The sequence below is a fragment of the Sciurus vulgaris genome (genome assembly GCF_902686455.1).
Source record: "Sciurus vulgaris genome assembly, chromosome: 11".
NCBI lineage: Eukaryota > Metazoa > Chordata > Mammalia > Rodentia > Sciuridae > Sciurus > Sciurus vulgaris.
Genome location: NC_136472.1, coordinates 90,992,663 through 91,006,617, shown reverse-complemented (window position 1 = coordinate 91,006,617; position 13,955 = coordinate 90,992,663). Strand labels below are relative to the sequence as shown.

General features: G+C 44.5%; 1 protein-coding gene across 1 annotated transcript; it reads right to left on the bottom strand.

The window, feature by feature from the left end:
- Window positions 1-3,374: 3,374 nt before the first annotated feature.
- Window positions 3,375-5,527, bottom strand: IZUMO1R (IZUMO1 receptor, JUNO; the record flags this gene model as incomplete). The annotated part of the gene is made up of 4 exons (XM_079103172.1): window positions 3,375-3,749; window positions 3,911-4,046; window positions 4,491-4,694; window positions 5,390-5,527. 4 exons carry the CDS (start codon window positions 5,525-5,527, stop codon window positions 3,481-3,483), a joined length of 747 nt encoding a protein of 248 aa, XP_078959298.1. The 3' UTR covers window positions 3,375-3,480.
- Between the last annotated feature and the right edge of the window lie 8,428 nt (window positions 5,528-13,955).

The window sequence follows — 13,955 nt, the reverse complement described above, 5'->3', positions numbered from 1 at the left end:
GTCTAAACTAGCCACCTCCTCAACCTGGAGTTCCTTATATGCTTCTTTTTTAATAATCATCTTATTTACAGTTTTATAATTTTTTGTTTACTTATATTTTTACTGTATCCCCCCATTACAATATCAACTTCCAGAGGGCAGAATAGTATCTAAATCTGGGTACTTCAACAGTACAAGCACTGGGACATTGGGAAGCACGTCAGAAAGCAGTCATTTCTGTAGGGGAAAGGAGTGGGCAGGGACAAAGTGGAGGAGGCACAGGAAGGGTGTTCGGACAGTGAGGTGTCTGGGGAAATGATCCTTGGCCATGTGTGCCAGCCAAGGCCTCTTCTGTACTCAGAAAGGGGTAGGGACCTTAAAGTAAGAAAAGTATACAAGACAGACTCGTTTTTGTTTTTGCTTTTTATCTGCCATCCAGGACTTCCCAGCATTTTCTGAGGAAGGGTTTGAATGGGGTTGGGTGTTCTCATGATGGAAAAGTGACTGGGTTGCATCCAATAGGAGAATCCTCTACCATCACCCCTTCCACCCAAGACCTAGTGCAGTCTAGGATAGGAAAAGGACCCCCTACAATTGCAAGCTTTGGGAGTTGAGTTATCCAAGGCTATTGGTTCCTTGGTAATAGTTCTCTTTCCCATACTTCATCTTATACCTGTCGTTTTGGCACTTTATGCAAAAATATGATCTAAACTTCTATCATAATAGTTCCTGAATCTGTCCCTTCTGGTCTTCTGCCTATACTGTAGCATGGCTTCATACTTCCTAGAAAATCACTCTAATTGGGTACTTGAAAACCTGCATTTCTGATCTTTCTCCTGAAAATCCATCCTACACATTGCCCTCATTCTCCTTGTCTTCCATTTTACTTTATTTTTTTTCTTTTACATAACACTTAGATCTGTTTAGAAAATCTGCAGTTGCAGGGCATAGAGGGTAGAACCAATAGCTGGGATCCTACTAAAATGATTGTTTATTTCCAAGTATCCCTTTACCAAGAATGTGCAAAGGAAACCACCTTCACATAAGAGATTTAACAAATATTTAGAAGATGAAAAGCATGAGAAAACAAAGGGAAGAAGGAAGACCAGAGAAAGTGGAGGTGGCAGCTGTAGTGGAAGAAGCAGATCTTCCAGTAGAACCTCTGAGGATCTGGGCTTATTGCTGGCAGGCATGGGGAGCAGAAAGGTCAAATCTGCACTTAGATCCACCTCCATGTCCTTTGACCAAACCAGAAGTCATGTAGCCCATTATTAGCATATGGAATAGGGAACCTGGAGGAGGATTTCTCTAAAAAAGTTAAATGAAATTCTGGATAGTGCTGAAGTTCACATGTGGGTTTTAGCATTCCAGAGAGAATTATCCTTATTTTGGCAATACAGATCCTACCAATTCTGTCTGGAGAGACTGAATATAAAAGATGATGGCCAGACTAAACATAAAAACAAATCTCTAATCCATTATCTATAGTAACAAGCCCAGAAATCAGCCCACTATCTGTAAGTCAGACTTGTAGGAAGTCAGATCATTATCTCTAGTGAGTAACCCAGGAATCTATACAACAAACCCTGTAATTGCTCCAAACAGCAAAGACTTGACTAATAACTTCCATCTTCCCTAGTTGTTATTCCTACTTCTAGCTTAGACCAACAGGAGAAAGTCAAACCAATCACCTGGGTCACCCTGCTTCAGCCCAACTCCAGCCTTGCTGCCAACAGTGGCCATTCAGGACAAACTTGAAGCCTTTCCCTCTTTCCCACTCTGAAGTTTGCCCATTTCTCTACCTGCCTGTGATTTGCCAGGATGCATGTGAGGGTTGCTGACTCATTTATACATATCTAGCACACTCTGAATAAATACCTTCTGCTTGTTCTCATTGAAGTAGTCTTCATTTATTCCACCCTCCAAAATAAAATCTTCTAGTAACCAAACCCTCCCCATATATCTAGGACCCCCAGCAGCTGTGCTATGGAGGGGAAAGAAGACCTGTATATGCAACCATGGAACAAACCAAGTGGGTTAAAAAGTCAACTTGTTCTCGAATATGGGCAGACAGCCAAAATCATCAGACTTGAGAAACCCAGCAGCCATGGGAGAAGATCAGAGAATAGAACAGAGTGACCTTGGAGAAAACACATCATTCAGAGACTAGAAACAAGCTTTTGAAAAAAATTTTAATTAGATCTTTGGTGAGACTTGAGAAGATATTGCATCTATAAAACCAAAAAACAGCGGGCTGTGAAAAACAAGGGAATAAAAAAGTCTCCTGGAAATTAAAAGTGGATTACTGAAATTAAAAAGATGGCAAGATTAAGTTAGAAACTCTAATAGAACAGAAAGCAAAAGATGGTCTGAATGTGTGGCAGAAAATATAAGGCCCTTTTTGTAACTGAATTCTGAAATGGTTAGAAATGGGTGTCTCTGTGTTGGGGCCCTGGAGTGAGGGGTGGTGTTAGAAGTCTTTTGACTTGTGTGTCAAAGGACCTTGCACATGGATCACTCCAGTGGCAATAGATAATCTAACTGCAAATCCAACAGCTTATTCTACTGTTCCTGGTTTTATGGATGTAGTAACTTCTGGTGTCTCCTCCCAGTCACATTAAGGGGTAGAGCTCAGTCTCTTGACCATGACCCCTCCAAGGGGGAGCCAGCCCTCCCTCTCTCCCCACATCTGCTTCAGTTCCACTCAGCTACCAATCAGGCTATTTAACATAAGTCCAAGAGCTGGAGCTGTGGGGGTCAGACTTAGCTGGTTTTAAACTGACTTACATTTTATGTTCTATTTGCAAAATGGGGATAAGATACTTGTCAAGGTTTTAATAGGGATCAAATGAACTACCTAGCACATGCCACACACTTAACAGAGCCTCTGAGCACACAGTAAAAGATCAGTAAATACTAACAGTTTTAGGGCTCCCAGAACTAGCCCTGTGTTTGCCCTAACTTTAATTCTACTTTTGCTACTTTTTAATGCCTAAAACAATTTCAAAAGTCCTTAAACTCTCAGCTTTATTACCAAGCACATACTCTCAAAAAGTTCCTTCAGTTCTTGATTTTGAAGTGATGTTGCCTATATGTGTTTTTGAAGACACAATTTATTGAAGTACCTTGGGGCCTCAGCTGGATTTTTAAAAAATGTTTTTATTAGTGCAATATGGTTACACATAATAGTGGGGTTCATTTTTACATATTCATAAGTGCATGTAACACAGTTTGCATGAGGTCCCATAATAGCCCCCATTCCTATGGGCCGGAGTGGATGGGTCACCTTGACACTTCCCACCCCAGCTATTTCCCAGGCAAGCTTAGGCAGGGCACAACAGACCAGTGGAGGGTGCCTGGGGCCCAGTGTGCAGGGTTCAGGTACCAGCAGCTGCAGCTTAACATGCCTTCTGCTCCTCTTAGTGAATGGCCTGAGGAGGGAGGTAGCCCTGGCCTGGCCCACTTCCAGTGGGAGCAAGGAATGTGGGGAAGGAAGGACCCTCAGGAAAGGAAGAGCAGGAACAGAGAGAAGGGCATGAGGACATAGGTGAGCTCCCAGGCTGGGGCAGTGTTGGCAAAGAGGCGGGTCACCGCCAAGTTGGGGTTGCCCTGAGCAGGCTCAAACCACTTCTGGAGACATCTTCCACTGCTCCTGTGCTCAGGACTCGCCTTGAAGGAGTTGTTCCAAATCTTCTCACACAGGTCAGTTGGGGTGGGGAAGTAATGGGGAAAAGGGTGACAGATGTCCCCTGTAGGGCAGCGGTTCCTCCCTGTGGTGAGTTGGGGGTAGACGGCTTACTTCCCATTGCTTCCCCATGTCCCCATCATTTATGCTGGGGTGGGGGAGACATAGGGAGGTTTGTATCTGCACCCAGGTTGGAAAACCCCCAGCGGGTCTGTTTTCCTACAGGGCCCTGTCGGTGTCACTCACCCTGACTCCAGTCCCAGCTGCTGTGCCAGTTGGATTTGCAAGTATAAGAAGTGCGGCAGTCTGCCCACCACTGCTCACAGTCTTCCCAGCACAGCGGCACATCCACAACCCGTTCTCCCTGCCCACTGGGGTCCACCTGGGCGCAGGCATAGTGAGAGACGGGGACATTAATAGCAGCAATTTGAAGACTACTAATAGTATAATGGTACTTGTGCCAGGTACCATCTGTACATCCTCCCTTGTAAACTCTCTGAGTACTATTATTTTATAAATGAGAACAATGAAGCTAAGTGCTTATCCTAGGCAGTACAGCTAATAGGTACAGAAGATGGAATTCAAACTCAGGTCCACCTAATTGGGCAAGCCTCCCTTGGTGATAGTCCCTCATCTGACCAGCCTCCCCCATTCCTTCAGGATCAGAGGCAGCTTCCTCTTCACACCTTTCTCTAACAGAGGCCCCTGGCTCTCCTCTTGTTTATAGGGAGATAGCACCTCCTGCTCCTACCAGTCTCCCGGAGATACCAGCATATTACCAAATGGAAGCTCCAGCTCTTAGTAACAGGGTATCTTATGAATTTACTGTCTTTCTCCTCACCAGCTGGATCCAAGGCCCCAGGTTAGGGGAACACTGATAGAAGCAGGTGGCCTGGATGAAGTGTTTCTGACAGCTTGGGGTCAATAATCCACAGTGAACCAAGGTGAAGTTGTGGAGCGGGGACACGTCGAGGTGGGCTTCCCAGCTTGTGGTGTCTGTGCAGCAGGCATTGTCTTTCCAGGGGATGCACTGAAGGTAGAGGAAAAAGCAAGAGGCACAGGGAGTAAGTTTCAGGGTAGGTAAGTATCTAGGGCAGAAGGTGGCAGAGTGAAAATGCTCCTTAGGAGAAAGTCTGAGGAACTGGGATACCTTGAGGCCAGCAACCCCCATGGAGGAGGGACCTTGATAATCTTCAATATTCACCTAAAGGGCAGAAGGCCCCTGCACAAAGAATTCCCTGCCTGAGGCTGCTGCAGTTACTGCTACAGTCCTCTGGAACATAACTTCTGGGTTTCAGTTCCTGAGAAGTAGCAGAGGTCTTTTGAGGAAAAGCAAATAGAGATGAGATCCAGGAGAATCGGGTTTGTATTGGGTTGGAGGGACTCACGGGCTAAAAGCCAACTCTTTTCCTCTTCACATATCCCTGTCATTTGGATTTAGGAGTTTGGAGAGGGGACAATTAAGTCATGTTTCCCCAGGACCTGTTGGTAGGAAGGCTTGCTTTGACCTGTGCTGCACCAACAGTGGGCCTCTTGGATCACCATCTGAGCCACTCCTCAAGGGGCCAGTGCAGCTCAGAAATGGGAACTTCAGATCCCTTTCAACCTAAGGAACTAAATGATTGGGATTAGTTGGGGTCCAGAAACCATCTTGGCATTTGTGCTCTTTCCATGATCTGCCAAAGAAACCCTCTATCACCCCTGGGCCAGGTCTGGACTTTATACCTCCACATAGAGCTTGTCTTCTGGGCCAGGCTCTCTCTTGTGGTGTTCGGCATTCATGCAGACATTGAGCAGCTCGTCTCCAGCCCAGTTGGGCATGACTGTCCACAATCCTAGCAGAAGCTGCCACCACTGTGCCATGGCCTGCTGCACAGAGGAGACTCATGCTGCTCATGCAATGAACAGGACACCCCACTCCACTCCCTTCACCTACCAGGCACTGAAGAGGGAGAACAGATTCCAAGGTTCCCTGAAGTGGCTGAAACACTGACTGCTCCTAGGACCCTCTGTCAGGGGCAGCATCATAGATAGAATGTTAGAGGAATATTAGGTAGAATACTGCTTTGAGGTCTGATATAAACCCCAACCATTGTACGGATGCAGTCCGACAAGGGGAAGAGATGAATCCAACCCTAAGGAGGAGGTCTCGGGAACATGGTTCCAGCCTTTCCTGCAGGAGCTTTGCCTATCCCTTCTCCACGTGGAGTCAGCCTTTCTAACTCAGTGACATATGGGCTGGGAATTCAGAGCTTTGAAACTAGACCACAGCCAACCCCCAAATGCTGGCCAAGTAACCAAATAAATGCTCAATTACCAGATTCTCTATGCAACCAAAAGGCATAGTGGGATGGCACAGTATAGCCAATGCAGTCCTTACCCTATCAAGTACCAACCCCAACTCCAGTGCCTTGGAGGGGCAGCTTCTCAGAGTACCTTGCCCTCTTCCTGGCTGCCTCTAGTCAGAGTCCTTTCCTTAGAACAGAGGTTCTGCTTCTACCAGCCTCAACCCATCTGAATCCCATCCTGGGCACGAGGCTGGGACAGTCAAACATCAGGTGCATGGCCAGCACGAGGACATGAGGAACTTTCTGCATCCGAGCCCAAGCCCAAAACCCAGCACAGGAAAACAGCTTTATTGTCTTGGTGTTTGTTGAACACTGTATTTCCAACTCAGTTCTGTATTATACTGGCAAGGGGATGAGTGGAAAGATCTCATTCACACACACACACACACACACATACACACAAATGCACACATGCACAAAGGCAGAATAAGCACTCTGCTTCACGTACCTAATTCCTAAGTAAAAAGGGCCCTCAATCTTTACTATCCAGGACCCCTTTCCTTCCTTGTCCCCAAACCTGATAGGAGCCTGCCCTGGACCCATCATAATAAAACTGAAAACTAAACTGGCCTGAGTTTAAGGCCTCAGACATACTAGGAATGAGGCCCCCAGCCTGACCTCTAGAGCCCACCCTCAAATCTAAACCCAAGACTGCTCTCTCCACAGCACCAGGGCTAAGCTCAGACCTGGCCACCAAGGGTTTTTAAAGAGCCAGGTGTGCGAGGTGAAAAGAGCATTCTCTTCATACTCACTTTCAATGTAGGAGCCTGCCAGTTGCTTGTCCCACCCCGAGATGTGAGTAAGACCAAGGGGAACTCCACCCCTCACCCATTTATTACCTGGTCTTGTTTTACGAGATCCAGGTGAGGCAGCAGAACTGCAGGTGGCGCCAACTGAGCAGCCTCGCCTTCCTCTCTGCAGGCCTCTGCGGATTCCCAGGTCTGCTTCTTCTAGGAAGCAAGACCCTTTGTGAGAGAGGCCCAGGTCCTGCAGGCAGTTTACCTCTCATCAGCTGGATGACTTTGAGCAAACTACTTAGACACTCTAAGCACTAGTTTTCCCATCTGTAAAGGGAGCTGTTAAAACCCGACTGCTGGGAAAAAGAAAGTTCATGAAAAGGACTTGGCATGGCCCTTGGCACAGAGTATGCCTTACTGGTTTTAATTCTTCAATTCTCTGAAGGCTCTCTCCCTCGCACTCCCTCTCAGTCCCTCTCCGCCTCCTCTCCCCTGTTCTGTTCTGCAATTCTACTTGCCCCTCCTCAGCTCCATTACCTGTGGATTGAGTAACAGTGTTCTCTCACAGACTCCTGATGGAGAGCAGACCCCACAGCACACAGGATGCAAAGATGAGGTGTAGGATTGAGGACTGAGAGTTTAAATGTATGACCAAAGCCAAAACAAATAAAAAAATTCCTTACAACCCACAGAATGGCCTTTATTAGCACCCAGCGATGCTAATGGAGGATGTGAGATATTCTGCCAGTGCTCCATTGGAAATGGAGCCCATATTTTTGCTTATTTCTATGTTCTCTTCCCAAAGGAGAAGTAAGTGAAGTCACCGAAGTTTTATTGATAAATAGGAAATGAAAACAAAACACTGGAGGCATTTTTAACTAAAGAAAATAGAGCACACTGTGTTGTTGAACCTCACAGATGATGTGCAAAATGTGTTCATCATGTTGGAAAATGACATTTTCCACATCTGGGTTATCATAGCCTGACTATTGAGCAAAAATGAGGACTAGGCACTGGGCTAGTGCCATCTGTCCAGTCTGACTAGCTACTTGCAGCCACCTCCAGATTGAACACTCCCTGTTCTAGATGTGGGGAAACTGAGGCTCATCTAGGGAGTGTGGCAGAGCTAGACTTTGAACTTAGGCATTGTGATTTCACATCTGACACCTAAGGACCAGGTGAGGGTACTGCCAAAATGGTAGTACTGTCTAGGTCTCATGTCTGCTTTTCTAGAAGTTAAATGTCATAATCAGATTGTGTATGTGTGTTGGGAGGTGTGTGATGACTTTCTGGGGGAACAGTGTGATTACCAACCCAGCATCTATATCCTGCTTTAAGCCGAGCTGTGAGTCTTAGGATCAGATACCAAATGGTAACAGCATTTCTGCAGCATGGGTCTCTTTGCAGGGCACACACTAGAGAGAGCAGGAGCAGGCGCTCACGTTCTGTTCAGTTTCTTACAAATATTCAGGAAGGGCTAAGCCTTGAAGAGTAAAAGATTTGGGGTTGAATGCTAAACTTAAAATGGCTCTGGATGTGGCAAGGACAAGAATCCAGAAATGAGTCACAAAAGTAATTACTGAAATGGAAAACTGTCCTTCATAAGGAGGGAAGAAGGACAGGAAGAACTTGCTAACGGTCTCTAGGACAAAGCTGTAGGAAATGAGCTGAAATTACAGCCAGCGCAAATGCAGGTGGAGGGAGGAGGAGGCTGCCTTTCAAACCATCAGGCTGGCCGGCGGCATCTGCTCCCTAGAGAGGCAGTTTGGAGCCCTTGAGCAAAGCTCATTTTGCCTTATTGTGACTGAGTCTTCCAGAGAAATCTGTTTCCTGACTGAAAGCTGATAAACCGGAGCTGACTGTGGATGGAGCCATTTGAAGCAGTCAATCCAAAACAATTTCATCCTACAACAAAAACAACAACAGCAGCACATTTAGATTGCCAAGGGAGGAGGCAATTTAGATCGTTCAGGGTATTCTGGTGGGGTGGGAAGGTGGAGTGGTTGGAGCAGTCCCACCCCCCATTCTGTTTTTGGACCATGGGGGACCATTCATGCTTTTGGGCAGTGATGACTCTTCCTTTTCCCATCATAAGGTCACCCAATGGGCTGAAGTCCACTGAGTTCAAGAACAGACTCAGGAAGCAAAGAATTAGCATCAGAAATCTCCTGCAGGAATCTGAAGCCAGAGGTCAGCTGGAGGGTTCATTGGTGACTAAGACTTCTGAGCTTTATGAATCCTTCTCACCCCCCCAAATCAATGACCATCCATGTTTGAGCTCTTAATTAGTTTGTAGCTAGGGGAGTAAAACAGGGGTGTTATTTATTCTTATTTCTTCCTTCCTTCTACATTCACTCAAATGCTAAAACTGTTGATTATTTTCTGAAGTCAAGTTCTTTTGTCCCTGTTCCTCACCCTTCTGTCAGTTTATGATCAGTTCTTCCCTCTGTGACTGCAACAATCTTCTAACTGGCTCCTTTGCTCCTTCCCATAGCTGTATTCATGCAATAGCCAGAATGATCTAATTCCCCATTATTTTATTATGAAAGTTTTCAAGCATAAGGAAAGTTGAGAGAATTTGACAGTGAACACCCACACAACTACCACTTTGATTTTACCCCTACCATTTTACTTTCTTTATTATCTGTTGAACCAACCACCCATCCTTCATGAGGCTGAGCAATCAATCTTATTTGCACTTCAAAGTAAATTGCAAACATCAATATACCTCTTTCTAAATAATCCACTCATGCATATCATTAACCAGAGTTCAATATTCATTTGAAGTCTCTGTTTTTTTTTTTTCTCCCAGAATGATCTTTTTAAAATGTAAAAATGGTTACCATACTCCCCTGTTTTAAATCCTTGTAGAACTTGAGATAAACCTTAAATCCTTAACATGGGCATGGTCCCTATTTACTCTTCTATCCGAATCTGTTTTCTTTTCTTTTAGCTACACCCCAGTCATTGGTTAAACCTGGTATCTGCCTCACTCCGTATCAGTGGCTCCTTAATTCCCTCATAGCCCCCACTGTATCTGATGACTCCTACTTATCCTTCAACTCTTGGAAAGTACAGTGCCCCTGATGGAAGCTTATGTGGCCCCCCAGGAGCTGGTGAGATGTTCTCTCGGGGGTCTTACTCCTGCTGCCATCACTGGTCCTTGCCCTTGGAAATGAGTGCTACAATCTCACCTGCCTCTCCTCCCTACATGGCTAGGGGCAGACACAACCTGGCCAAGATTGAACATCCCTAAATGTTTCTTGAGCAAATGAAAAGAAATGCCTGAGTAGAATAAAATTACATTTCTTTCCCTTGGAGGATTGAAGCCAGGGGTGCTTCACCACTAAGCTACAACCATAGCCCTTTTTATCTTTTATTTTGAGCAGGGCCTCACTAAATTTCCTGGGTTAGTCTTAAATTTGTGATCCTCCTGCCTCAGTTTCCAAAGTTGCTGGGATTATAGGCATATGCCACTGCATTCAGCTAAAATAGCATTTCTTAAAACATTTAATTCAGATACTTCCCCAGTATAACCTTACCAAGCTCATCTCTTCTCCCTTCTTTCTTCTTTCCTTCCTTCTTTCTCTTCTCCTTTATTCTGTCCTCATTGTCCTTCTCCCCTCTAGTCTCAAGTGATTTCTCCCTCCTCTCTATTCTCTCTCCACCCTGGTCCCTCTTCTATTTCTCCTCTGTCTCCCTTTCCTTCTCTCGCCTCCTGCTCATTCTCCCCTCTAGTTCATCACAACTGCTCCCATCCCTCTGCCCTTTTCTCTCTCCTCTTCTGCCTCCATTTCCTTTTGCCTCCATCCCACCAGACTTCCCTAATCCTTGCAATCTTCTCTCGCCTGCTTGCTTTCAGACAGGAGCATCTTCAGTCTCTGATGATTGCTGTGAGATTTCAGTGTGTTAATGCTGGGGCCTTTCATTGCCACTTGAAGAAGGCTGCTTTGTAGAACTGATCACAACACAGAAATGAGTGTGAAGCCTATCAGGTGTTGGAGAGAGTCCAAGTAAGGGAAGAACAATAGAAAAACATCTAAGTTCTATGGGAAAAAATTAACTGAAAATTAGAGACAGGAGAAATCTATGCCACACAAAATAAATCTCTTTACTCTCCTCCTTATTTTCTTCTCCTGGTTGATAGTGCCTTCTGTCTTCATCACATTTTCCTGTTGCTAATGTCCCATTGTTATATTCAAACCAGGATGCTTCTGCACCTACTAAAGTGTAAACGGTAAGTAAGGTTTGCATGCGGTTCTACAATGCACAGCTCCTCCTAATATTTTCAATGCTCCCAAATCCCTCCCTGGAGTTATCTCTTTGACCCATTTCTCACCAGTTACTGAACTGTGTTCTTCCCAGCCATGTTTCCTGAAGACCTGTGTATGTTCCATGGTGGCTCCTCTGGGCACCTCACTTTTTCCCAACCACAGCTACCCAGCTTTTACCCACCATTTCATGGAATTCATTCTTCCCAAATTCAGCAGCCACCTCCAAATTGAGCCAATGGACAATGTCCATCTATAGCCTACTTAACCTCCCAGCTGCCTTCTTGAAACTAGTTGATGCTTTGATTCCCAGAGTTCCACTTTGCCCTGGTCTTCGCCCTCCATCTCAGCTCGTTCCTTCTCAGTCTCCTTCAGAGGCTCCATTTCTTCCTTGCTATCTGAGTTCTATCTTTGGTTCTCTTCCCTATCTTGGGTTATCTTACCCTCTTCACTTCCATGATCATCTTTATATGAGTACTTTTAAATCTCTCCCTCCAGTCCTGACCTGTACAGTTATATATGTTATGTGTCCTTAGAGATATCTCGCTTGATCTCATGGGCTCCTTGTTCCTCGCTGTTCTTATCTCCCCATTCAGTCAGCTTTTCTATGCTGGTCAACAGGACCCCTTTCCCTGAAGTCACCCAGGCCAGAAGCCTGAAGTTTTTCTGGACGCCTCTTCTCCCCTCCCCCCACTTCAGCTTCACCTGACCTGTGAAGCTCTTCATGGTTACTACTGGTGACTACAGAAACCTCGTCCCTTCATTCCCATTCTCACCCTACACAGGAGTTGCACCAATCCACTTCCTGCCCTTGGAACAAGCCACTGCTCTGCACCTTTGTACCTGAAACTCCATCTGTCAGAATACTTTTTCCTGGTGCTCATCTGTAGGTGTCACTGAGGCACCAACATTTCAAGAAAACCTGCTTTTGCTCCTCTCTTTAGGGTCACTTCTGTGAACTCCCATGTCTTCCCATATTTCTTTTTAGTATTGAATTTATTACAGAGTAGTTTATTTTCTTCATATTTGCTGCCCCTACCCTTAGACTCTGAGTTCCTTGAGGGTGAGGACTTTATCTTATCCTTCTGATACCAACCTCCATCTGATACAGTTTATGATGCATAGAAGGGCCTCTAAATGTTTGAATAAATGAATGAGTGAATGAATGAGAGACCAAGTGAATGGGATGCACCTAGTGCAACAATCCACAGGGCATGAACCTGTGCTGGAACCCAGTTTTTCTGGATTCCTAGACAGTGCTCTTTCCTTTTAGTCCAGTTTTGGGAATACTCCATCCAGCCAGGCTAATATAACCTGTTGAACATTGAAAGTGTGTTTGGACAAGGTACAAACCTACCAACAGCTCCTCTCAGAGGATTTTAAAACACTCCTACATGTCGTCTTTTTTAAACTGATATAACCTTGCCTGGTTATAATACATATGACCCAGTGGCCTTATCCAGACAAGGCCACCCAGAGCATGACTCTTAACACCACTGTCTCGTCCCTTTATCTGCCCTATTCCACCATTCAAGAGATGTGAGCCAGTGCTGGTGTGAGCCATAGACCTGTAACCATGATCCTGCCCTTCTGATGTGAGAATCAGGGTTCCACACTCCAGATGAACTGAATTATCCTCAATACTTTCAACTCTCTGTGATAATTCTTGCTCCAGGCCTTCACACATGCTGGTTCCTTTCATTTGGAACCTTCCCTCCCACATCCTTAAAACACAAAGTGCTTTCTGTTAGTCGATTGCTTCATTTCTACACCTTAGTTTAGAGATACTCATATTTAAGGAGACCAAAATCCAAGCTAGAATCCCTGCTAGTGCTCTCATAGCCTTTGGGCTTCCTTTATAATAGCACTAGTCACAAGCTATTCTAGAATTTCCTGCTGGCAAGTGTTCTGTACTAGGCTGCATACCCCTGGACAAGTAGAGATTGTACCAGTCATTCCATGTGGATATTTGTTAAGTGAATGAATGATTATTTTTTTGTAAGAAAGATCCTTTACTGTGATTCATTTTTATTAAGAAGCATACCAGGAAAAATTCTGGGAAACCTGCTTTTTTGTGTATGGTCACAGTTATAAGTGTAATATATATGTGTGATGTGCAAGTTTGTGAATTTCTACCCTTTTAAAAATTGTTTATCTGCCTTTCATTTCCTTCTCACCTATTGCTAGATGGCCCAGGCCTGGGAGGTCTTGTTGGGCTCATCTTCCTGACTCCCCGCAGCTCTGTAAACAAGGAGACTTGGCAAGTGTGATTGGTGAATTGTTTTTTCTTAGACATACATATAATTTCAAGTTTGAAAAATGGAATTGGACAGTTTATGTTTCATCAACAATAAGATAAACATACATCTTTCTAGATTTGTTTTAGTCGTTATGTATTGGTCTTTGAAAATGCCTTACAAATCTCACAGAAGAATTGGAAGGTCCACCATGGATTTTGTGATTTATAGAAAAAAAATCATGGAAAATAAATTATTTTCAGGTGGTAAGTATTTGAATCTACCTTTGAACTTACAAATGAAAAGAGAAGAATCAACTTTCAAAAGATTGTGGGTGAATTGCCTTGTAATGCAAGGGTTAAACAATTGCATTTCTAGAAAAGTGAATTCTCTGCATCTTCAGTGACCTCCTTTGTAGACCAATGGGATGTAACATTTTGTGATGTTTTTCAATCACTTTCTATTTACATAAGACTTAAGTCTCTGGAAAACATTAATGATTGTGAATATTCAAGAACTCCAGTTTGCAAAACTAGATTTCAACTTGTTAACTGTGCCCTCATGTTTGAGTTGATGATTCTGTTTCTTTCTTTCTTTTCTTTTCTTTTTTTAAAATCAAAGCTGTGGGATGTTTGGTTCCCATGGAAACTGGGGCTTCAGAGGAACCATTGAGTCATCTTGCTGTATTATCCTTAAAG